The sequence below is a fragment of the Aquarana catesbeiana genome, linkage group LG06, assembly GCF_042186555.1.
Source record: "Aquarana catesbeiana isolate 2022-GZ linkage group LG06, ASM4218655v1, whole genome shotgun sequence".
Classification (NCBI taxonomy): Eukaryota; Metazoa; Chordata; class Amphibia; order Anura; family Ranidae; genus Aquarana; species Aquarana catesbeiana.
In genome coordinates this window covers 41,834,721-41,861,165 of record NC_133329.1, presented here as the reverse complement: position 1 = coordinate 41,861,165, position 26,445 = coordinate 41,834,721, and the positions used below count along the sequence as shown (strand labels likewise).

At 46.0% G+C, this 26,445-nt stretch overlaps 1 protein-coding gene across 1 annotated transcript in view; it reads right to left on the bottom strand.

Annotated features, from left to right (window-relative positions):
• The window catches only part of LOC141148353 (nuclear factor 7, brain-like), a 35,948-nt gene extending 10,670 nt beyond the window's left edge, over window positions 1-25,278 (bottom strand). The window contains exons 1-5 of the mRNA XM_073635745.1: window positions 24,956-25,278; window positions 17,665-17,739; window positions 10,785-10,972; window positions 1,061-1,528; window positions 880-975 (exon numbers count right to left, since the gene is read on the bottom strand). Coding sequence (XP_073491846.1) covers window positions 880-975; window positions 1,061-1,528; window positions 10,785-10,972; window positions 17,665-17,739; window positions 24,956-25,136 — 1,008 coding nt within the window. The 5' untranslated portion in view covers window positions 25,137-25,278. The remainder of the gene's footprint in view (window positions 1-879; window positions 976-1,060; window positions 1,529-10,784; window positions 10,973-17,664; window positions 17,740-24,955) is intronic.
• Window positions 25,279-26,445: the final 1,167 nt, after the last annotated feature.

The window sequence follows — 26,445 nt, the reverse complement described above, 5'->3', positions numbered from 1 at the left end:
GGGACGGGAAGAGTGGAGGAAGGTGAGACGTCCCCTCCCGCTCCTCCAGGATAACAGCCGAGCGCTGCACTAAAAAAAGATACCGGGGTGATGCATGCATCATCCCGGTATAACCCCTTAAAGCCGAGGCCACATGTGCATACGGTCGGCGCTAAGGGGTTAAAGACCAATTGAACTTTCACACTGTAGAAATAGCAAGGCATCCTGGCCTGGAGTGGTTAGTAGGTAAAAGCAGCCTCAGTGCGATTCATTCAGGCCACCAACCCCAACATGAGGTGGAGAAAACATGAGGGTATGGCCTGGATGAATCGAGCCGAGACTGCTTTTACCCGCTAACCACTCGGGCTGGGCTTTCTTTCTACAGTGTGCTTTGGGTCTGGACAAACCAGCAGCACCAAATTCATTGTTCTAAGCAAATATCTTGGGTCACAACTGAAGTTTGTTTAAAATCTGAAATGTATCCCAGGTGTATGATAAGGTCTGTATGGCGCAGTCACCTTCTTCCTCTTCCAGGTCCTCCTTAGCAAAACAAGTGCTAAGGTGGCACCCGCGTTCCAAAGCCAAGCTGTGTGAGTCCATAGAAAAACACACCCCCGCTGCCTCCTCACAGGAATTTGACTGACAGCAGGAGCCTCTGACTCTCCTGCCCTTGCATCACCTGTAAGAACAGATATGAGGGGAACGGTGCTGCAGCAGAGACAGCGCTGGAGTGGTGACAAGGGCCAGGTAAGTGTTTAGAGATGGGGGTGGGCAAGACAGGTAGGAGGGCATTTTTTTTTTACCTTGGTGCAGAAAATACATTATGAAAAAACCTTGTGACTCTAGAACCACTTTAACCTCCTATATGTTCCTGCAAGCCCCTTGTATGTGTTTACTTACACTGTGCTTCTCAATCTTCTCCTTCTGCTGGTCGGTCAGCTGTTCAGTCACCTTCAAGGCTTCCTCTAGAGGAGACACTATAGAAGACATCTCTTTCTGGAGGGAACAAGGCGAAAAAGGGTAAATACCAGAGCATCCAACCACAACAGTTTATGGCCAGCTATCCTACCATACCACTTACTCTGTAGACGCCCACTGCGTCCAGGATGGGAAGGAAGTTATGACTTGCATGTTTCAGGGAGTCACGGCAGATGACACAGCTCAGGGTTCCATCATCCTTACAATACAGCTTCAGCCTCTCGTCATGCTCGGGGCATTTCTCGAGGGGACTGGCCTTTTCTTTCTCTGTAGGTTTGGAAGGAGTCACGGTGGCAGCAGCACCGGCAGTCTTCTTCACTAGGTTGGCCAGGGCTCGGTTGGTAGTGTATCTCTTGTCAGTTATGACTTCCTTACAGTCGGGGCAGGTGAAGGAATCCCGACCCTCCCAGGACTTGTCGATGCAGTTGCGGCAGAAGTTGTGGCCACATTCCACCATGACGGGATCCTTGAAGAGCTCATTGCACAGCAGACAGGTCAACTCCTCAGCAAAATCTCCAGAGGCCACGCCAGAACCACCCTGGGGGGCTTCATGGACCTCCACCTTGGCTTTCTAGAAAAAGAAAGAAGAGTCAGATGGTAGGGGGACAGAACATCAGAAGCAGGGTCTGCACAAATCATTGCTTTAAAAATTCCCAATTATCAGGCAATGACTGGAGCTCAACCAGAGAAACAAAGTCATGCTCCTTATGTATGTAGATAAGGCTCTCCAAAAGATCTGTGCAACAAGGCCATGTTTTGCATGGCAGGACTATAAGTGGTTGCCTATCCCTCAGGGTATACAAAGCATGCCATTGTCTCTGCCAATTCAGAATATGGACTCCTCAAGGACAGCATCACTTCCACCTACTGGTTTTCTTAAAGACAGACCAGGAGGTTCTGGTGAGGAAAGACATCTGGCACAAAAGTTGAACTTCAGGTGGTATAACCTTAATTGCATGCTTAGCACAATACAAAGTATCAGTATGCATATTTCATAGCAGAGGGGCTGCTGGGGAAGCCGACAAATCGCTGTAGAATTTGGCGCCACTGCGGTAATTGCTGTGATCCTCCCTGGGTCCGGTCCTGGACAGCATCCCCTCTGCACACTCATTACAGGGGGTTGCTTGCTCAGCATTGCCGCCATTCACAGAATGCCATCCATTTTAATGAACACAAGGAGTACTCTGATTGGACACGATAGGGGGATCAGAATGTCACCACCTCTCCTCCCAGAGAACACTTAGTATTTATTGAAAAAGAAAAAGGGTTTTGTGAATTACAGCAGTGCGGAGACACAGGAACCAGAAGAGCTTGATAATCACTGTAGCAGCACTGACTACTATAGTGCTTTCCCAGAGCTCCCTCGGGGGGGAGATATGAAAAAAACTTACATTGTGCCAAGCTGGACCAATGTAGGTATGAAATTAGGATATTTGGAGTTCAGCTGTGATATCCCAGAGAAGTCACCTTCTAGATCTTTCCATACGGACTACAAGCAGCAACCTGGTACTGCTGATGTAACCACGGGGCCAAAACATAGCAGGTGTTCCAAATCTGCAATGTGATCCTTTAAGGCAGACATGTTATTTGGTGACATACATTCCTCACTCAATGGCTCTTAAAAATGAAAGTGAATGAAACCCCAGGCTGTTCTTTAGCCAATACAGGCTACACTTCCCTAATTCTACAACACTATGGGGTGGATTTACTAAAACTGGAGAGTGCAAAACCCGGGGAAGCTCTGCATGGTGGCCAGCTTCTAACTTCAGCATGTTCAGTAAGGCCGGGTTCACACTGGTACAACACAACAGCCATCCGACTTTGCCCTGTGAAGTGAAGCAGTCATACATCCGACTTTCAATGAAGAGGGATCGGACTTGGATCCCCGCCAATACCAGGCACTGTTTGGTATGAATCTTGAGGGGGAACTCCACGCAAATTAAAAAAAAAAAAAAACAAAAAAAAAAAAAAAACGGCATGGGTTCCCCCTCCAAGAGCATACCAGGCCCTTGGGTGTGGTATGGATTAAGGGGAACCCCCCCCTACGCCGAAAAAAAAAAAAAAAAAAAAAAACAGCGTGGGGGTCCCTCCAAAATGCATACCAGACCCTTATCCGAGAACGCAGTCCGGCCGGTCAAGAAAGGGGGTGGGGACGAGCGAGGCCCCCCCCCCCCCCCCCGTACCATTCACCTAGGGGGAAAAAAGGGTCAATAAAAAAAGGTTTTTAAAGTAATTAGGCAGCTCCGGAGGTCTTCTTCCGACTTCGCCGTGCTCCTCCGCTATCTTCTGCCCGCTCTCTTACTAGCGGTGGCCCTGTCTTTTCCGTCGTCTTCTTCCGATGTTGACATGACATCACCACCCGGGACATGATGGGACGGTGACGTCATAAGGGGCAGAGTCACCGGATGACATCACCCGGTGACCACGTCCCATGCCTATATAAGTCATTGCGCACCACGCATATGGCATTACAGCGGGAGAGAGTGTTGTGTCAACATCGGAAGAAAAGAGGAAAGACGATGGCGAAGACGGGCCACTGCTAGTAAAAGAGCAGAAGATAGCGGGGGAGGCCCAGCAGAAGACGACCGGAAAGCGGGAGGAGAACCGGAGAGCCCGGAGCTGCCTAATAAAATTACTTTAAAAACCTGTGTAGTGCGTTTTATTTTTGACACTTTATTTTTAGGTGAATGGGTAGGGGTACGATGTACACCATACTCATTCACAAAGGGTGGGAGGGCCGGGATCTGGGGGCCCCCTTATTATTAATAAAAAAAAAATAAAATAAATTGCGATTCTCATTTTAGCCAGAATCGTGCAGCTCTAGTGTACAGTGGAATCTCGGAGTCATTTATATCCTGACTCAGTTTGCGAGTGTTGTCTCGCAAAACAAGAAGAAGGATTTAAGTCTCTGCGGTGTGCAGTACCACATTTGGCCAGAGGTGCAGGGGCGCCGGTGACACTCGGAGCCGTTCGGAAATACTCGGAAACACTCCAAGTGTTTCCAAGCCTTTGAGGGTCTCTGAGTGCATGTGAGAGGTATGAGTATTTCTGAGTCTCTCTAGCGCCCCCCACCTCTGGCCACATATGGTATTGCATGCAATAGAAGTCAATGTGGAACGAATTTCCATTGACTTCTATGGGGAAACTTGCTTTGATATGCAAGCGCTTTGGATTACAAGCATTCTCCTGGAACGGATTATACTCTTAATCCAAGGTTACGCTGTACTTGCCTCTCCGGTCTTTTCAAGTAACATGGGGCTCAGAGAAACCTCATTAAAAGTCACTTCTAGGATAGCCAAGTATTAACTCTTCTTTAGAGGGGAACCTTTTTTACTGTAATATTTGTGACAGGGTTGCTTTAGGCAATTCTGCAGCTGAACACCTTTTGTTTTACGTTCCTTTCCTCTCAGGGATTACATATTGTTAGTTGCAGTTAACACATTACTAAAGCACAGTCAACTATTTCTGGGGTTATGAAAATGTGGGCGCCCCCCCCTCCCCCCCTGCATATTCCACAACCTCTTTCATTTGACTGTGACAAGCCTGCTTTGCAGTTTACCTGCAGCCAATACAAAGGCTAAAAATGGAGCCAAGGTTAACTGCAGCTACCAAAAGACACCAGTGCAAACCACCTTGAATTGTATTCCAGAGCACACTGTACCCCTGTCAGAACACAATAGCTCAGGGAAAAATCGCTGCACCAACATCCGATTTGTTAGTACAGCAGCTCTGATCTGAGCCATCAGTATGCACTAGGCTTTAAAGGTCCACTTCAAACACTGTGGGTTGATCATTTGCCTAAAGTAGAATTCTAACCTAGATAGTCTCAAAAATGTGTCCTCCCCTCTCCGAAACACCTATGCTGACTTACCTGTTAAAAAAAAATATATATAAATATATATATATTTACCTATCCTCAGCCCGCTACGGTCACATGATCCCGTGTCAGTCAGCAGCGGATGCAGGGGAGAGGAGAGTGCGCTTGACCATGGCTGGGAAAATCAAAGAGCAGCGATGCCACCCATAGGCTCCCATGTCCCAGCACTGTAGAAGCTGGTGGTGGCTGCAGGGAAGAGGAGCGAATGCTGACAAAAGTTGGGACATGGGAGCCTATGGGTGACATCAATGCTCCTGGAATTCCCAGCCGTTGTTGATCACTTTGTCCCCAGCATCTGAAGCTGACATGACCAGAGCGGGTCATGTCAAAAAACTATTTTTTTTTTTTATCATCTACTCTCAGCCCGCTCCGGTCATGTCAGCTTCAGATGCCGAGGACATATATAATTAACACACAAGTTAAACAAGTTAGCCAGCATAGGTGCAGGGGGGTGGAGTGACATTTTTAAAGACTAGTTAAGCTGGAATTCTGCTTTAGGAGGCCTATTATGAGGAATTACACTATTGTGGATAAAAATAAAAATAATTCAAACCAACCAGCAAAAGAACATGATTTCAGGCAAAATGTATATGGAAAAAATTTCATATGCAAGAATAAGCAAAGACATTTTGTGATACAGAAATCAATACGACCAAAGTGGTTGGGATGTGAGGTTCTCCCAATTACTACAAAAAGAGATGGAATTTACCTTCATCAACCTTCAGTATGAAATGACAGCCGGTGCCGACAAATCTTAACACTCAATTGTAAAGAAAGAGAACATCAACTTTACCAACACACCAAATTTTATTTCAGTAGGTATGAATCCAACTCGGAGAAACATTTAGTAGAGAAAGTCCTATCAGAGTCATCATATTTTACCTTTGTGTGAACTTTAGTACTTTACTATGACTGATGGCCCAGTGTTCAGGAAAAGTACGGGAATGCTGGTCTCAGTCTTGCATAAACCTTCTAGTAAAAGGTAACCTTTGGATTTGCCAATATCCAGGACCGGCAAAAAAGACAGAGCTGCCCACAGACACCCCTCACTGCAGTGTAAATCTGTACCGGTGAATTATAAACACTACTACAATAAAGGGGTAGTAAATTCAATTTTTTTTAATTTGTACCTACAAATAAGCCTATAATACTTACCTGTAGGTACAGTGAATATCTTCTAAACTTACAGCATTCAATATTCACACTGGATACAGAAGGTGGCATCAGAGGCACACTCACCCTGAAGGTCAGGCATACGTGCCGTCCCTTCAAGGCTCTGTGCCGCAGCTGAGAGCTCCTGTGCGCATGCGCATCACCACACTTAGCCACAGCCTGAGAACCCAGAAAGGAAGCCTGGGTGAAGTAGGAAGCCTGGGTGAAGTAGGAAGCCTGGGTGAAGTAGGAAGCCTGGGTGAAGTAGGAAGCCTGGGTGAAGTAGGAAGCCTGGGTGAAGTAGGAAGCCTGGGTGAAGTAGGAAGCCTGGGTGAAGTAGGAAGCCTTGGCACCGCTTGAGGGCTTTGTTCCAAGGCAAGTATTTCATAATGTGCTAGTACAATGCATAATAGCACATTATGCCATTGCCTTGCAGGGGGATTTTCTTTTATGCTGCAGTTTACTACCACTTTAAGGGTTCGTTCACACTAGCAGTTGAGAGGCGGTAAACCATCACGTTTTTAACTGCCCAGCAACTGCAGAGAAGCAGTGGCCAGGGGTATCAACATGCCATGGTGATTTGCTATGTGGCCACGGCAGCAAATGTAGCACCCATCACTTTCGGTGGGCATAGCTCCCACCAAAATGTGACCCATTCACGTGAATAGGTACAGGCTGCAAGCGCTCCACAACCGCATGCAGTTTCAGCACGATAGTGCAGGGCTCAAGCAATTAAAAGCAGGTGGAGAGGAGGAGATACAACACAACCTCACAACTTGTCAAATGTTTTCTGAAGAGCGATACAAACGCACATGGAGGAAAAGAAGTGTGAAGGAGCCCCAATTAAAACTTTTTTTTTTCTATTTCAGAGAAAATGGCTGCTGGAGCCATTTATACAACTGGAGCCAGAGACCGCCTGTAAGAGGAGTAAATCAGTGATGGGGAAAAAAAAAAAAAAAAAAAATCTTTCAGGAAAGGTTAACTGGCATTTTGTACAACTTCACTCCAAAAATCAGGTACTGCATCACCTCAAAGCAGGGTTTTAAAATTATTAGAGCCAAATATTTCACGGAACTCATTAAAGTATAATCAACCATGGGTGACCCAGTACCTGAAAGATTTCCACACCTGGGGTGCCAGGCATAGTAAAGCAAAATGAAACCTAAAAAAATAAAAATAAAATAAATTTAAAAAGCTGACAGGTAGGACTTTTATGAGAGAGGTATCATACACACTTCTCCATGCCTGTCAGTGTATATGTACACCAAGCCGTGCATGTGCAGCTCAGCGTACATTTATATCACTCTGTGCCATGAAGAGACTCCCATGCACGGGAGCGACATCAATACAGCCTGATCCAAAGAGTCCAAACTTTAGGAAAAAAAAAAAAAAAAAAAAAAAAAAAAAAGAAAGAAGGATTGGCTGAAGTTGAAAGTGCCAGTGACAGCTGAAACGGAGCACTGGATGGGATCTCTTGGCAGGCAAGTCTGCCACAAAAATCCAATACACAGTGCATACAATTACTGTATGGTTTAGAGCTCCCAGGGGCAATTTTTTAAGCAGAGGTTTAATTCCACTTTGAACCCATGAGAAGCTCATGTATGGGGGAAGTCTACCTCCCTAGTCAGTTATCGGTTAGCACAATAAATGAGCAGAAAGGGACATGAAGCCTTACACCAAATGCCTCAGTCCATGAATGCCACCAGTGACCACCACATTGTCCTCCATTCAAGCTGTGAATCTGTGCCATGAACTACAGTAATATAGGCCAACACACTTCTTGCCAAGAGCAGAACACATCAGTGAGGTCAGCCTTTGAAGCCCAATTATGAGAAAAACAAAAAAACAAAACACATACTAGGTTTAAAGCAGCTGAAAACACATTTTCTTCAAAAGCCACCCCCATGGTGATGGTCCTCTTCCACATCCAGGCAAATCTCCACATTTAGGTGTTGGGAGAACTTTGTCACTAGTCTATACGCCATATTGACCAGACTTCTGATCTTAAAGCCCAAGTCTGGGCCCAGTAAGCTTACCAAGGTTCACAACACAAAGCAAACACCGCTCAGGCCAACCAGGTGCTCACCGTGGCTCACCACCGTTACTGAAGTATGTAGAAGTGACCGCACACTGGAACAAGAAGTTTGCTTGACAGGAATCTTTATTGTTGCATGCCAGACGATACAGGACCAAGGTAAACGTTTCACAAGGATATACCGTGCTTGTTGATTGTGAACAAGCATGGTATAGCCATGTGCAACATTAACCTTTGTCCAGGATCATCTGTCTGGCATGCAACAATAAAGATTCCTGTCAAGCAAACTTCTCGTTCCAGTGTGCGGCCACTTTCTTCTACAAGCTTACTAGGGTTCATGCAGTTAAAGACTTTGTTGTATCAAAAGCCACCTGATGAGTGCTTTCTTCTACATCCAGCGAATCTGCTCATTTACCTGAGAGGATAAGGAGAGCTTCCACTGTACATCTCCCGCTGTACTTTTGGGATGCATGGATGAAAAGCACTGTAGGTCTCAGAATCCAGCACTAAAAGCGTCTCTCTGCCTCCCTTTCCTTGAAACCATTACAGCACACAGCCCCAGAGAGGCCTGGAGGAGAGAGACACGACCACAGGAGCCCAAGACCTGCAGTTCTTACATATGAGCAGCTCCAATATTCCCTGGATGTGAACAAGCAGATTTGCCAGAAGTAGAAGAAAGCAGCCATCGACAAGGTGACTAACAAGGCAATGGAGTCTTCCACTGCGTTAACCCTAGTAAGCTCACTGTACCAGAGTTGGGCTTTAAGATAAGAAGTCTGATCAATATGGAGTATAGGCACGTGACTAAATTTCACAACATGGAGACGATTTGCCAGGATTTAGAAGGACTATAACTACAGGGGTGGCTTTTGAAGCAACAGAGTCTTCAGCTGCCTCAACCCTAGTAAGCTTATTGTGCTCAGAGTTGGGCTTTAAAGGCTGACCTCACACTATTGTGTTCCACTCTTGGTATAAAGTGCGTTTTACCACATATTACTATAGTCCATGGCACACATTCATAGACTGAATGGGGTGGGGGAGAACATGGTGGTCAATGATAGCATCCATGGGCTGAGGCAGTTGATGCACGATCTCATGTCTCTTTTCTGCTCCATCATGCCAACAGATATCTGTTGACTACAGAGGTAGACTTCCCTTATACACAGGCAAATCTTTAAAGTGGAATTAAACATCTGCCTCAAAAAAACAGACCCCAGAAGCTTTATGCCAAAATGAAAAATTTCACAAAAACGTTTTTGGAGATGTACATAGTATTTCAGGCCAAACACTAAACACTTTAGGCCCTCGTGGATCTTCTGGGGTTTATTGACAAGTGTCTGGAGGTCTCTAGTGATAGTCCAGTGCAGTCATATTGAGCTCAATTAGATTCGGAGCACCTTTGTAGTACAGAATTCAGAAAAGCAGGAGTAAAATGTTCTGCTGGAGACTGAAAGGGGATATTGGCTGTGGTAGGACAGCATGGGAACTCCAACCAAACATTGTCACCGTAGCACGGAGGATAGCATCCCAGTACCATCGCCAATATCATTTTTACCACCGCAATGCATTGCATGTTTTTGGGGGCCATTACAGCATGGCACCAGAACATTGAACGGGCCGTTCTCAGAGGGCAGTAATCACGCCAAAAGCCACAGCGGGTGTAATTCCTGCTTTGGCATGAAGCAAAGCATTGCAGCTGCGCATTCATCAGTCTTAAAGTGGGAGTAAACTCCCATGTATGATTTTTACCTATAGGTACAGTAAATATCTCCTAAACTTCCACAGTTTAGGAGATATTTACTTGAGATGCAGCTGGTGACGCATGCGCTCTGAAGGAATGGTATTACCCGTGCTGTTCAGAGCCGTGCATGTCATCGCCGGCCCGACCATTCATATTGCCGAAGCCCACGAACCCGGAAAGATGACCGGGGAAAGATGAAAAACGCCCTCAGTGGAGACAGCGTGCCGTTGGGAGGGCTTTGTTTTCAGGTACATCTGTCATCATGTGCTAGTATGCATATTACTACATTAGGATTTAAACTGCCCGGGGTCCAATTTTTTTTTTTTGGATGCGGTTTACTACCTCTTTAACCCCTTTATGACTGCCTAACATATGTGCAACAGCAAAAGGGTGGGCTTTAATTCCCACATGCCGCGCATACGCATTCCTTGGGCAGTCGATGTTAAGCGTGAGCTCACAGCACATAGAAGCAGCTGTGAAGGACAGCTCTTGGACCCGGCAGGACTAGCTCCACATCATGTGACAGCCAATCACATTGGTCACATGATCAGCCAATCTCCCCCCCCCCCCCATGTATAGAATATTTTTAAGGGGATGCCAGGCTGTGCAGAGAGGGGCTAAAGTTGCAAATGCTGGCAGAAGGCTCCCAACAGAAGATCTGTGCCGTCCACAGAATAGATCTCCCATGTCTGCAACATGTTGAGCAGGGTAATGGGGCTTGAGAGAAAAGCGCACTTTTCCTTTAACTAGTTAGGTGTTCATGGAACACTGGAAATAACACTCTTGAGATTCATCCCGTCCCCCATTTTGGCACCAGTGGAAATTCTCCACGTGCACACATTAGACCGGTCAGGATGAACGTCAGCTACAGACACCACATCTGGCACAGACACAAGCGCACATAAAACGCCATTCGCAACTTGCCAGAGGCACTGAGCCGCCATCAGCGGGACGAACGAACAATTCCAAACATGTGGCGAGAGCCGACGGGGTGGACGGGCGGTACTTGCGCCTCACGTTACCTTCGGTTCAGGCTCGCCCTCCTCTGTTTTTGCTTTCTGGGCTGTTTTTCCATTATCCAAGGCCTTCTGGTCCGGTCCATTGCCCACCTCCTCCTCCTCCTCCTCTTCTTCTTCTTCTTCCTCCTCCTCCACTGGCTTAGGCAGCACCAGTCGGGTTTTGTCCACCCACTCGTTTTGGCGGCGGTTCACTGTGGGAGAAAAGCGAGCTCACAATAAGTAATTTTCATAATAAAACAAAGCATGTTAATGGGGAAAAAAAACTTGGCTCAATTCTGAGCTCCTACAAGTATTATAAAATTAAAGCTGAACTCCAGGTTAAGCAAATATTGTAATGTGTAATCTTCCTGAAGCTTGGCGTGCATCATTTCTTCCAGATCTGTGCAGTAATACACTGACACTGGATTACAGAAAGATCCTGTATAGAGGCAAAGACCGCTCACTGCTGCCCTCTCTTCTTGTGCAGGGTGACTGGTCTCGTCTCCGCCCCCTCCTGTAGTTTTCTGCAGGCAGCCTGGAGTGGGTGGAGCCTGATAGGCCCCTCTCACAGCTCTGCTCAAGCTGAAGACGCAACTGCTACTTTTTGCAAGGAAATATCTGGATTTTCAATGGCATTTGTTGCACACAAGTAAACGGATGTCTATTGCAGATCGAAAACATTTTTGTGCCTGGAGTTCAGCTTTAGGAAACTGCAACATAGTGTATGACTAAGGTTTCACAATGAAACCAAGTAGGAAAAAGTCAAATGCACCCCTGCAAAATTAGTTTGTTGCCAATTTCGCGCAGAGCAAGAAATTAAACAAACTAAATCGTAGCAGAGTGAAAAAAAAAAAAAAAAAAACATTTTTGCGGAAGTTTTTGAAATTTAAATTGTGTCTGCCGATTCAAAGTGTTCTCACCCAGTTCTAATAGTAGCTGGGCACGTCTCACCCCCTTGGTCTGCTTCCTTTGAGTGCTCCCAACCATGCACAGGAATGGTTAAAGCAGAACTAAAAACCATCAATTTAACATTTTCAAGAAACTGTTATTATTCCCAGCATGCCAGAAATGCTGCCACATTGACTCCAGCCACATCAAATGGCTGGTGACAGAACTGATCACATGGGCAGAACCATGGCAGTTGCAAATCAAGCAGAGACTAAAGATGGCCGCTTCTTTGACTGAAAATGATAGGAGGGTTTAGTTCTTTAAAAGGATAAGTTCAACTTTGGGAACCTGTTATAGGTTCCACCTATTAAGGTGGACCATGCAACATGTTCGCACTGCTGCAGCCTCTCCTGATCAGCAAGACAGGGATCTTATCCCCAAACTCTCAACCACATCATTCATAGTTCTGTGAATGTGAAGTACAACTACCATTTGCAACTGTTGTCTTGTAGTTTTCAATGAACTGCCAGGGTGCTGATGATAACTGTGGTAGTTCATTGATTGTTCCTGTCAGTAACTGTTTGCCTGTACCAGAGGTACGAGCTGACAGCTTACAATGACAGTCTGCAGGAGACCTGCATTGCATCCACGATCTGCTGAACCCAGGTGTAATGCATTTTTTTGCAAAGGTGAAAGAGGAAAAACCCAGATATGTTTTACTTCCCCTTTACTTTCCTGTAAAGTAAAAGCATAATGGGGTAGTATGAATCGCATACTAGCCCATTATGTGGCACTTACCTGCAAAGGAAGCCCGCGATGTCCCCGCTGGTGGAAGCATCCATCTTCGCCCGGCTTTCTTCCAGGGCCGCAGACTCAGGTTCTGACTGGCCGGAGCAGCTTGACGTCACGGCACACGCTGGGGAAGCAACGGCACGAAGGGTGCAGTGTGCATGAAATATCTCCTAAACTGCACACACCTAGGAGATATATTTTCAGTGCATATAGGTAAGTCTTATTATAGGCTTACCTATATGTAAAAAATAGGGCAAGGGGGGGGGCTTACAACCACTTTAATCTTTTAAGTGTACTGCACCTGGGACCTCTTGGAAGAGGTGGTCCCAGCACCGTTCACTTGTTTGCTTCAGGTGAATGCAGGTGAGCACAGAACTCTCCATAGATCACCGAGCACAGAACCAAGGAAGTACACCCTTACTGAGGTCAATGGTTAACCGAAAACCAGAAAAAAAAAAAAAAAACACAAAAAAACAAAATAAATAAATAAATAAAATAAAAAAAAGCTTGTAATCAGGGTTCGGGATTTTATCTGTGGGAAAAATAGCATTATCAACAATCACAAAAGAAACACGGAGTGTGAACAGGTCTCAGTCACTGAACAAGCTGTTCCCCATTCATATTAATTATGGTAGAAGACAAGGGGAACCAGAAATACAAGAAATGTTAATTAAAAAGGTCACCACATTGTCCTGGGAGCTAGAAAATTCCAAGCCGTCATACTATGTAAAGTCTACCCAACAACCATGCTTTGAACTCAATAAGTATTCACAGGCTAGACGGCAGCCATGGCACTTCAGATGTGCTAAAGCTGTCCCATCATGTCTGTGGACACCAGTCTTGTAATGCCTATAGGAACTTGCAATTCCAGAATAATCTTATGGTTGCCTACCCCTAGGCTAAAGCTGTGCCCCCAACAGCACTGCTAGCCAAAAGGCAAATTAAAAAAGGCATAGTCAATCTTTTGGAGCAAACTGGGAGGGGGAGAGAAAAAAAAACAAAAAAACAAAAACACCCCACAACCAATTTTTTGCACTGGTGCCTGCAGAGCATTACAACCACGATTAATGCATTGAGGGTACAATGGACAGGATGCTACAGACTTCTTCCAGCACCATGATACCTTGGTATGGACCTGGGGGGAGAAGTAAGCTGACATCACGCACTGGTTCTTCATCGTGATCTACAAAACTCTCTGCAGAGGGGACAGATGGGAAATGTAGTGTTACATTCACAGATCCTGAATTCAAAAAATGATCTGAGGAGAAGAGCTCAGGCAAGAAGAGGAACTGCCTGGATTCTGAGACATGTAACCATACCTTTAACATCAGGCACGATAACAAAGGTGGACTATGCCTTTAAGGCTTAGACTGTTCCAAACAGCCTACATGATTTCCCATTAGAGGCTTGCTGGGTTTACCAAAAAGGTAAAAAGGTTACACTGAAGGCAAACACAGATAAGAACACCGGCCAGCAGGTCTTTGATTCACGAGAAATGAAGATTCAAAGCCACAAAGCTCCTTGGATTTCACTGTTCAGAAATGCCAAGGCAGGGCTTGCTACATTCTCTAGAGCTAGCTTCTTTATTTAAAAGAATAAGCATGGCCAAAGCTGCTGTCTTCACAGAGCCAGTCCAGGCTCTGCGGGAACCCCAACAATAACGTTGGAATCTACCCACATGCCTGACCGGCAGCCGGCTTAGCCACTCGGTAAGCTGCTGAGAACCTGAGCCTGCCACCCCCTCTACAGCCCAGTGCTCATTGAAGATAGAGAACCGAGCGATCAGCGGTCATGTGATCCATCAGTCTTAGAGCTGGCAGAGGACAGCTGCAGCATCTGGTCAATTCTGCAGCCCTCTAACTGTTTATGACTTTTTGTACATATCCCGGACTTTAAAGGCCAAGCTCACCATAAAAAAAAAAAAATTTAAAAAAAATTAAAAAAAGGGAATTATTTGCACATATAAAATTGCAAACAAAATAATGTGCAGGTATTTTTTTTTTTTGCAAACGATTCCACAAAGCATTGCAATCGTGATTGATGGCAGATGCAATGTCGGGCTTCTACAGAATCTTTTCTCCATCTCCATTACTGTACCAAGGTATGAATACCCAGTTAGAGAGCTGGAGGAAGAGTCAATGGTCTAGGAGTATGGTGATCACCACATTTTTGTTCCATTGAGAAGTCCAGGACTTTCATCTCTGTGAATGATGTGGCCGTGTGGGTGGAGCCCATTACAGCCATCTCTATTTCAGATATGATAGCGGCTGGGGGGACAAGAACCCCTACATACTGAGGGGGAATGGGGGGGGGGGGGGGGTGTTGCTTGGCACCATGTTACACCCCAAGTATGGGCATAACAAGGTATTAAAAGTGGAGTTGGCCTTTAAACACAACAGTCACTTTGCACTACCTCTGGGGATATATAGTGTTCACAAGTAGCCTGTGACGACAATATACAGCCTGGAAGTCCATAAGATGCATTCATGATTTCATGCATAACACAAATCAAATAAATAAAGTGAGAATAAATGAGACCACCACTGATAGGATTATAATGCACTCACCGGATACACTGACCTCAATTACCAAGAGGGCAAAAACATTTTTGCAATATAGGAAAACCCTCTGCACATGAACCAAACCCAGTGACACCCTTTGTGTTATGGTGTCATCTATAAGAGTAGATATCCCACCACAACAGAATCCAAAAGGAGGATATAACTATAGTGCAAATAACCTTTAACAAGTGTTAAAAAAACAAAACAAAACAAAAAAAAAAAAACAAAAACAAAAACCACCACACCCACACACTCTAAAAACTGCTTACACTTAAACAATGTATTTTACTTGCAGTCAGAGCCTGGCCTGATGACACCCAGTTGAATGAAACGCTCTGTACTAACAGTAAAATCTTGCTGTATATGCAGTAAAGCATGCTTGTTATACTCACTGTTGGACACCTAAGGGGTTTAATCCTCCTGCATTGTGCAAAAAGACTGTTTGATTCTACCCTTTTTCCACTGTCCCTAATCCATCTCCTGATAGAACAGAGCCTTGGAGTAAGTCTGTGCATGCTCAGTTTGGGGTGTATTGCTAGAGTTTTTTCTTCTTTTCTTGGGAGAGGTCATGTGATCAGCCAAGGGCCAATCAGCACTGTCCAGACACAGGTTCAGGGGTCACGCAGTCTCCTAGGAAAGCCAGAAAACTCCTTATACAAGCTTTAACTGGAGCTTGTTAACCAGAGATACATGTTCTGTATTTAAGCTGATAGAAGTCACAAGACTCGTATATACCACTGATGAGAAAAGGGTAATTAGCAGTTTTGGTTTACTAAAATCATTGCATCTCCACGTTCTGTGTACCGTGGAAGACCAGAAATAGTGAATGCAGGGGTCCTGGGTATAGTAAAACTTTAATGCAAAAAAAAAAAAAATGATGATAAGTATGAAATTACAATAAAGTGACCTAATCTGGACATTTTACCAGAAACCCCCCCAATGGAACGCCTAACTACACCAGCAGTGGCTGTAAACACTCCCACCAGGTTGACAGCAAAGGAAAGATGCAAGGCGAGATAGATATTCTGAGGCGGACACTGCAGGAACCAAAAAAGGAAGGGAACCACAATGACATCCCAATAGCCGGTTCATGACAAGGGAACCACAAGGACGTCCCAATAGCTGGTTCAATATCCCAAGGCTGTGTTACTGGAAGGGAACTACAAGAACGTTCCAATAGGTGGTTCAACAGGAAAGGAACTACAGTAGTATCTGGGATTACGAGCAGAATTCGTTCCAGAAGAATGCTTGTAATGCAAATCACTCGTATATCAAAGTGAGCTTCCCCATAGAAGTCAATGGAAACTCAGATAATTCATTCCACAGTCACTGCTGGTGTATGCAGTACTGTATGTGACCAGATGTGCGGGGGCAGCAGAAACACTCAGGAACGGAGTGTCTCCGGCGCCCCCGCACCTCTGGACACATGCTCGAAACGCTCGTAATCCAAAAAGGTATTACTGAACAAGAATATTTCAATAGCTAGTCCCGAGAGGAAAGTTGGGGGGGTATAGGGAGACAGAAGTTGTAGCCTTGCAAGTCCACTGTACTAACATGTTTCAGGCCATGTCCACCATCTATTGTTCTTGTAGTTGCCTTCCCTTTTGGCTCTTGCAGTGTTCACCTCAGGATTATCCATTGCATCTCCCCTTTTGCCGGCAACCTAGTGAGTGTTCAAGAGCAACTGTTGGGGATACCTGGCATTCCACTGAATGAGTTCTTCATGGTGATCTGCACCAATCAAGAAAATTCATTCTAATATTAGATTTTTATTTGCAGAAGTGTTACTAAACCCAGGAGCCTGCAGTCACTATATCTGGTCTCCCACAGAACATGGAAATACAATTACCAGTATTTTAGTAAATATAAAAACGGGTGAATACCTTTTCTCTGCAGTATATAGCAGCCTTGTGACTATCAGAGTCTGGTAAAATCTTGTAGGAGGAGTTTTCCAGCTGTCCTATGAGACTGCAAGACCCCTGACCCTCTGGACAGTGCTGATTGGCCCTGTGCTGATCACACACCCTCCCAAGAAAGAAAAAAAAAAAAAAACAAAAACTGTATGGATGGAGTTGTCCCTGCAGAGAGCGCTGTAACCTTTTTTCTTCTCCACAACACAAAAAATGTGAATTCCAAATATCCTGGCCACCCCTCAGGACCCCGCTGCACATTGTGCCTGTGTAGCGATCTGTACACAGCTGGGTTGAGTATCCATCAAAATGTTTGCAATGGTAAGTACAACCACAAGACCAATCAGAACCAATTTTTTTATTTTTTTTTGGTTCTATTTATTCCTTACCGAAAGACGCAGCCTTAGAGACCTGACCAATAAGCACTTACCATGGTGAGCATTATAGTGGATACTCCCTCCAAGGCTGTGAATCATAAGATCAGACGCACCAGCAGCAAAGATAGAAGATGACTGCTATGTAGAGCGAGGTCCAGAGGGGTGGCAAGGATAATCATTGTTCGTTCATCCTTATTTTTTTGCAAGAAGGTAAACTTACCCTTTATATGCAAACATGAAAAGAACTACAGAATAAGACACACAAAACTCCATATAGAAAAGGTGACTATAAAAAAAAAGGAACTGCTCCAATGTGTGTGGATGACACAAGGAGTCTCGTAGATGGGAAGTTCCTTCATATACAAGGTGTACTCACAGCCGGCGTAATGGACAAAGTACTCCTCCCTCCCGGCCTGCTTGTTCATTCTGGTCTTCACCACCTCCGCATCATCTGTAATAAAAGACACAAAAGGTACAATGAGTATTCAGGAAAACCGAGGATCACCTTCCCGGAAAATCCCTGAAGAGAGCCGACCTACAGCCAGTCCCCCTTCAATAAACTTTATGCAACAAACACTGGACAACATCCTGCAGCAGACTGATCTCTGCACGTAGAACCGCTCTCTCCATTTAAAATGCATAGAAAGCACCAGGAACATGTTTTATATCATATTTTAATCGAATATAATAATGTATGGACCCCATGTTATACAGTGCCTTGAAAAAGTATTCATACCGCTTGAAATATTCCACATTTTGTCAGGTTACAACTCAAAACGTAAATGTATTTTATTGGGATTTTATGTGATAGACCAACACAAATTGGCACATAATTGGGATGGAAAATGATAAAATGGTTTGCCACATTTTTTTTCAAATAAATTTGTGAAAAAAGTGTGGCGTGTATCTGTATTCAGCCCCCTTTACTCTGATACTCCCTAACTAAAATCTAGTGGAACCGATTGCCTTCAGAAGTCACCCAAGGCCTCTTGCACAATGCAGCTTGAAAAAGCTCAGTACAGCTTTTTTATTCTTCAGGGAAAAATAAATCTGTATTTTGTTCAGTAATTTACACCTCATGCGTGCAAATTTCCATTTACATATTTTGTAAAACAAAAAAAACGCAAGAATGCATATGCATGCAAATACATACAAAAGAAAAAGTGAGCATCTACTTTTTCAGAAACAGGTGTATTGTGTGCAAAAGGCCTATTGAGTAAATAGAGTCCACCTGTGTGTAATTTAATCTCAGTATAAATACAGCAGTTCTGTGAAGCCCTCAGAGGTTTGTTAAGAGAACCTTAGTGAACAAACAGCATCATGAAGGCCAAGGAACACACCAGGCAGGTCGGGGTTAAAGTTGCGGAGACGTTTAAAGCAGGGTTGGGTTATAAAAAAAAATCTGCCAAGCTTTGAACATCTCACAGAGCACAGTTCAATCCATCATCGGAAAATGGAAAGAATATGGCACAACTGCAAACCTACCAAGACATGGCCGTCCACCTAAACTGACAGGCTGGGCAAGGAGAGCATTCATCAGAGAAGCAGCCAAGAGGTCCATGGTAACTCTGGAGGAGCTGCAGAGATCCACAGCTCAGGTGGGACAATCTGTCTAGTCTATTAGACTATTAGTCGTGCTCTCCACAAATCTGGCCCTTTATGAGAGAGTGACAAGAAGAAAGTCATTGTTGAAAGAAAGTCATAAGAAGTCCCGTTTGCAGTTTGTGAGAAGCCATGTGGGGGACACAGCAAACATGTGGAAGAAGGTGCTCTGGTCAGACGAGACCAAAAACCCCCATTAGACTTACCGGAAACTGTATTTCCAGGACAGCTACTTGAGAGAGGATTGGCTACAGGAAACACAAATCAGACACAATTTAAAAGGCCCTTCCTTTTCCCCTGACCCTCAGGTTGTATGAAGATCAAGTAAACCTCCACCAAAAGTGAACTCGGAAGAGGAATAACAAACTCATTAATACACCACCACCAGGTTAAAATAAGGGGACCAGTGAAACAAGAATAGGGTGGGAATATAGACGCTGTCCTGGAAGATTCCTGGAAATACCGTTACCGGTAAGTCTAACGGGGGTTTCCCCCCCTCATCTTTCAGGACAGCTACTCGAGAGGATAAGGGAGGGATGACAGCCTGCAGTACTTTCCTTCCAAAGGAGAGGTTCTGGCTGGAGAGCATCTGGACTCTATAATGCCTGACGAATGCATGAGAGGAGGCCCAGACAGCAGCTTTGGAAATATCTTCCCATGATGCACCCGCTCTTTCTGCCCGAGAGGCAGCTAGCGACCTAGTAGAGTGAGCCCTAACTCTGGAAGGAGGGGATTGTCCTGAAGATTTGTAGGCCTCACATATAGCTTCTCTAATCCATCTGGAAATGGAACCTCTGGAAGCCTTGGAACTCTTTTTGGGGCCACTAAAAGTAATCAGTAATTGGGAATCTTTCCTAAATTCACTAGTAACTTCTAAGTAGTGTAGAAGACATCTTCTTACACCTAAAAAGACCGAACCTTTCTTCCTCCAGATTCCTGGGGGAGGAACAAAAGCTAGGAAGAACTACTTCCTGGGATCTGTGGAAGTCAGACGAAACTTTGGGCAAATACAAAAGGATCAGGCCTGATCACTACTCTGTCCTCGAAAATCCTTAAGAAAGGATCTTTACACGAGAAAGAACCTAAATCAGAGACCCTTCTCCCAGAAGTTATCGCCAAAAGGAAAACCATTTTTTAGGGTGACTAATTTTAAAGAGGCATCACACAGTGGCCCAAAAGGGAGTCTGGTAAGGGCGTTCAATACTAATGACAAATCCCAGGGGGGGAACCTGCTTGACTACTCGGTGTACGTCTAGCCCTAGCTAGGAGGAATCTCTTAATTAAAAACTCCTCCGCCAGTCTTTTCTCCATGAACAGAGATAGGGCAGCAACTTTAACCGCAAGAGTGCTGACAGCAAGCCCCTTTTCCACTCCTCTCTGTAAAAAGTCCAGAACATAGGGAATAGAAAACAAGTCTACCCCAGCCCTTTTTTGCCAGGCTACAAAGAGGTCCTCCAAACTTTGCCATAGATCTTCCTTGTGACTAATTTATGGCTGTCTAGAATAGTCTCAATAACCCTAGCTGAGCATCCTTTCAATTGTCCAAGCCGTCAGATGGTAAATCCGAGGGTTTGCATGTAGCATTGGCCCCTGGTGTAGATGGTCTCTTCTCTCTGGCAGGGGCCAGGGGGACTTTACTGAGAGTGCTCTCAGTGTGGAGAACCAACTCCTCCTGGGCCACCATGGAGCAATCAGATTCACTTCTGCTTGTTCCTGCACAATCTTTCGGAGCACCAGAGGCAATAGCGGAATTGGAGGAAAAGCGTAGGCCAGGGGAAAATTCCACTGGAACGAGAGCGTATCTGTCCCTAGAGACTTTGCTTCTCTCTCCAGGGAAAAATAAGCTGGAAGCTTCCTGTTGTGGGTGGAAGCAAACAGATCCACTTTGGGCATTCCCCACCTGACCACTAACTCCCGGAAGATTTCCCGGTTCAGCTTCTAACTGCTGGAAGTGACAGTTACTCTGCTCAGATAATCTGCCAGTATATTTGCCGAACCATTGACGTGGACTGCCGGATTGAGGAAACATTGTCCACTGCCCAGGAAAGGATCTCCTGACTCAACCCTAGCAGGCTGTCTGAGCGAGTACCCCCCTGCTTGTTGAGGTAAGCCACTGTCGTGGTATATTCCGAAAAAAAAAAAATCAACAGGTCCTTTGCATGAACCCCGGTTTTCAAAGTGACCAAAGCTTTTCCTACTGCTAACAGTTCCCTGTAGTTAGACGATTGGGCACCCTGAGCCTGCCAATCCTCCTGTGCCCCCAACCCCACAAGCTGGCGTCTGTGGTAATCTTTACTGGGAAACGCTGGGCCCAAGCCTTCCCTACCTGCAGATGCTCCGGTCAGACCCACCAGGACAGATTGAGAGAATAGTCTCCTGGAAGCCGCACGACCTAATCTAGAGAGGCCTTTCTGCGATCCCAACAATGCAGAAGAAATGCCTGTAGGGATCTGGAAGGCAATTGGGCCGAGGGCACTCCCAGTATTGCTGCAGTCATCAAGCCCAACAACTGAATTATCTGACGCAGGGATGCCTGGGGATTGCACCTGAATTTCTGCACGGAAAGCAGGATCTTGGAGATCTTCACTTCCTGTAAGAAAATTCTTTGGGCAACTGAGTCTATCAGGTAGCCCAAAAAAAGACAGCTCTGGGAGGGAACCAGAGCAGATTTCTGCAGATTGACTTTCCAACCCAATCTTTGGAAGGTCTGCAGAACTACTTGCAGATCCCGATCTTTGCCGTCCCGGGTAAAGATCAAAAAGTCATCCAAGTAAGGGACAGTTGAAATTTTCTGCAAACGAAAAAAAAGCCATGACCTCGGCCATGACCTTTGTAAAGATTCTCGGGGCTGCCGAGAGACCAAAACGGAAGGGCTCTGAACTGCCAATGACTTAAGCCGTTTTCCGAGAGGATCGCAGACCTCTAAAACCTCTGATGATCCTGGTATATTGGAACATGGAGGTAAGCATCCTGAAGATCCAGGGTCACCATGAATACCTCTGGCAATAACTGATTCCTGAGTGAATAAATGCTTTCCATTCGGAAACGCCTGTAAACCAAGAAACTCTTTATAAGGTTCAGATTGATGACCATCCGAAATCGTCCTGACGCCTTTCTTACCAGGAAAACATGGGAATAAAATGCTTGGAATTTTTGATCCTCCGGAACAGGGGAAATAACCCCTTTGTTTCCAAAGAGAAATCAGACATAACACGCCCTGCCGGGAGATGAGTGAGAAAAAACCTCTGGGGAGGAGGGAGATTGAATTCCAACCTGAAAGCCTCTCTTATGACCTTGAGAACAAAAGGATTTTCTATTACCTTTGACCATTCCTCGCTGAAAAAGGTCAGCCTTCCTCCTATCCCTGACCTGAGCTTTTTGCCTGGGTTGAAGGAGCAAAGAGAGACCCTTTAGCTTTGTCTATGCTAAAATGACCATTTTTTTCTTTGCCTGCTGACCCCCTGGTTTGAAGTTAGCTTTGCCCCGAAACCTACGAAAGGGCCTCTTACTTTGAGGCTTAACCTTCCGAGAGGGGAAACATTTACCCTTTTCCGAGGACCGAGATAGTACTTCCTCTAAAGCCAAACCAAACATTAGTTTGCCTTCAAAGGGAATACCGCAGAGTTTATTTTTGGAGGTCAGATCCCCGTCCCAGGATTTCAACCAGATTGCCCATCTAGAGCAACTGATCAAGGCTGATGTTTTGGCCACTGATCTAACCGAGTCTGAGAAGAAGGCCACTAATTTGGCAATCAGGTGGAGAGATTATTTGATCTCTTCTACAGGCGTGTCGGTGGAGAGCAGGTCATCTAGCCTCTGGACCCAAACATCTAGAATTTCTAGCTAAGCAAGATGCCAGGGCTGGCCCCAGAGAGAAGCCTGAAGCCTCCCAGGCCTTACGGAGCAAAGCGTCAGCTTTCCTATCCATCTGGTCCTTAAGAACCCCAGAGTCTTCAAATGAAACATCAGATTTCTTAGACACTTCAGACATAGGAGCATCCAGTCTGGGACACTTGAAAAAAGTCTCTTCAATGTCAGACTGAAAGGGAAATCTCCTCTTATGCCCTCTGGACTGGAACAACCTTTTCTTAGGCTCTTTCCATTCTGACAGGACCACATCTTTAAGTGACTGGTGTACCGGAAAACACTTAGGCTTACGCCCCTGAAGACCCCTATACATTCTATCCTGAACCGATTGAGATTTTTGTGGTGGCTCAATCTGTTCAGAAGTAAACATTGCTTTTAACAGTTCTTCAATATCTTAGACTGGAAATAGGTATGTAGCCGTATTAACAGTTTCCTCAATCTCTGACACGGATTCATCACAGCCACCAGACCCCTAAACCTAAACCCCCAACCGACCCTAAACCCCAACCCCTAACCGACCCTAAACCTAACCCTAAACCCCTGACCCTAAACCTAACCCTAAACCCCCAACCGACCCTAAACCTAACCCTAAACCCCCAACCCCTAACCGACCCTAAACCCCTGACCCTAACCGACCCTAAACCCCTGACCCTAACCGACCCTAAACCCCTGACCCTAACCGACCCTAAACCCCTGACCCTAACCGACCCTAAACCCCTGACCCTAACCGACCCTAAACCCCTGACCCTAACCGACCCTAAACCCCTGACCCTAACCGACCCTAAACCCCTGACCCTAAACCCCCAACCGACCCTAAACCTAACCCTAAACCGACCCTAAACCCCTGACCCTAAACCTAACCCTAAACCCCAACCCCTAACCGACCCTAAACCCCTGACCCTAAACCTAACCCTAAACCCCAACCCCTAACCGACCCTAAACCCCTGACCCTAAACCTAACCCTAAACCCCCAACCCCTAACCGACCCTAAACCTAACCCTAAACCTAACCCTAAACCCCCAACCCCTAACCGACCCTAAACCTAACCCTAAACCTAACCCTAAACCCCCAACCCCTAACCGACCCTAAACCTAACCCTAAACCCCCAACCCCTAACCGACCCTAAACCCCTGACCCTAAACCTAACCCTAAACCCCAACCCCTAACCGACCCTAAACCCCCAACCCCTAACCGACCCTAAACCTAACCCTAAACCCCCAACCCCTAACCGACCCTAAACCCCTGACCCTAAACCTAACCCTAAACCCCCAACCCCTAACCGACCCTAAACCCCCAACCCCTAACCGACCCTAAACCCCTGACCCTAATCCTAACCCTAAACCCCCGACCCCTAACCGACCCTAAACCCCCGACCCTAAACCTAACCCACCCTAAACCCTAAACCCCCAACCCCTAACCGACCCTAAACCTAAACCCCCAACCGACCCTAAACCTAACCCTAAACCCCCAACCGACCCTAAACCCCCAACCCCTAACCGACCCTAAACCCCCAACCGACCCTAAACCCCTGACCCTAAACCTAACCCCCAAACCTAACTCTTTAACCCAACCCTGACCCCCAACCGACCCTAAACCCTGACCCCCCGTAAACCTAACATCTAAACCCTGACCCCAACCCCTGACCCCTAAACACTAACCCCAAAACCCTGACCCCAAATCCTGACCCCTAAACCTAACTCTAACCCCCCAAACCCTAACCGACTCTAAACCTAACCCCTACCCCTAAACCTAACCCCTAACCGACCCTAAACCCTAACCCCCAAACCTAACCCTGACCCCCAACCCTGACCCTAACATCTAAACCCTGACCCCAACCCCTGACCCTTAAACACTAACCCCAAACCCTGATCCCTAAACCTAACCCCTGACCCCCAAACCGACTCTAAACCTAACCCCTACCCCTAAAACTAACCCCTGACCCCCAAACCGACTCTAAACCTAACCCCGACCCCCAACCGACCCTAAATCCTGACCCCTAACTTCTAACCCTGTACTCACGGTAGGTGCCGTCCTGCCTCTTACAGGAGTAGGTGGGGGAGGGGTGAGGTAGGTGGTGGGGGAGGGGATGAGGTAGGTGGTGGGGGAGGGGATGAGGTAGGTGGTGGGGGAGGGGATGAGGTAGGTGGGGGGGGGAGTATTATACACACATATAGATGTTAGATAAGGTAAGTACTCACGGTAGGTGCCGTCGTTCCTCTTACAGGAGTAGGTGGCCCCGATCTGTACGGTGAAGTCCTCTTCCTCCTCCATGTCCTCCTCTCCGTCCTCCTCCATGTTCTCCTCTCCGTCCTCCTCCGGGTTCCTCTCCATCTCCTCTCCTCCCAGCTTCTCTTTCTCGGGTTGGGACACGGCGGCCATGGCGAATATCAGGTGGGTGAGGAGATCACGTGACGTGGAAGTAGGTGAGGCGGCGGCGGCGAGGTCTGTACAGAGAACACGCAGTTCGGCACACAAAAGGAGAAGGAGGAGGAGGAAACACGCCGGGACCGCCCCTTCCGCTCTGTAGGCCCCTCCCGCACAGACACTCCCCTCCCCCCCCAGCACTAGGAGTCACTTTTTGTGGTGTGAGATTATGTCTGCAGTTCAGGGCGCCGCCATCTTCCCGGAGACCAAACACCGTCCTAGTCATATAACGTGACCTCTGGCTGGCGGGGAAAGGGCTCAGCATTCAGTTGTTAGACAATGTCCTGTAGAAATCATAAGATCTCTAGCATAATATAATGCATCTGCCCTGTCCGAATACCACTACCCACATAGCTCCCAACTGTCCCTAATTTAGAGCAATGTCCCTCTGTCCCTCTTTCCCCCTCATTTTGGTCTGATCTATATAGTTGTATATAAAATGCAATTTTTATCTATCAAAAAGTGTTTTCCAGAGCTAAACCTTTCATCTGATTTCTAAATTGCTGCATTTGTAAATAACAAAAGCCAATATAAATGAATAGTAGTGGTAAAAAAAAGCACTTGTGGGTTTAACCAATCTTGTTTTTTCTTTTGTACAATTCTCCTTTAAGGGGGTGTGGCAGGGGGTGTGTCCTATGCCAGCATACTTTTGCTGATAGGTGTCCCTTATTCCCTTATTCTCAAAAAGTTGGGAGGTGCGCTACGCTACCCATCAGAAAATGGAAGCGGAAGTGACGTTGCGAGCAAAAATGCTTATTGCGCATGCGCTTTGCGTTCCAATAGGTTTCCTAATCTGACAGAACACGAAGGCGGCAGCGGACATCTTCTTACACCCAGGCAAGTCTTCAATTTCACACTTATTTTAGCAGTAAACTCACCTCATATAGTGAAATAAAGGATTCCCTATTTCACTTTATAATCAGTTATGCGCTGAGCAGAGCGGGGTGTACCAAGATGACCGCCACCACCTTCTGCCTGCAGGTGTTTTATCAGATGAGGCGACCCATCAGATTTCATACCTCTCAACATTTTGAGATGAGAATGGGGGACACCTACTAACAAACGTATATAGGCATAGGACACGCCCCCTTGCCACACCCCCTTAAAGGAGAATTAACCCATAAAAAAAAAAAAGGTTAATTAAATCCACAAGGAATTAGCCCTATCCTGAGTCATCCTGAACCTGCTTGGCCTTACCTACTCGAGGTAGACGCCTCAGAGACAGCGGTAGGGGCAGTTATCTCCCAACGCCAGGGTCTCAAAG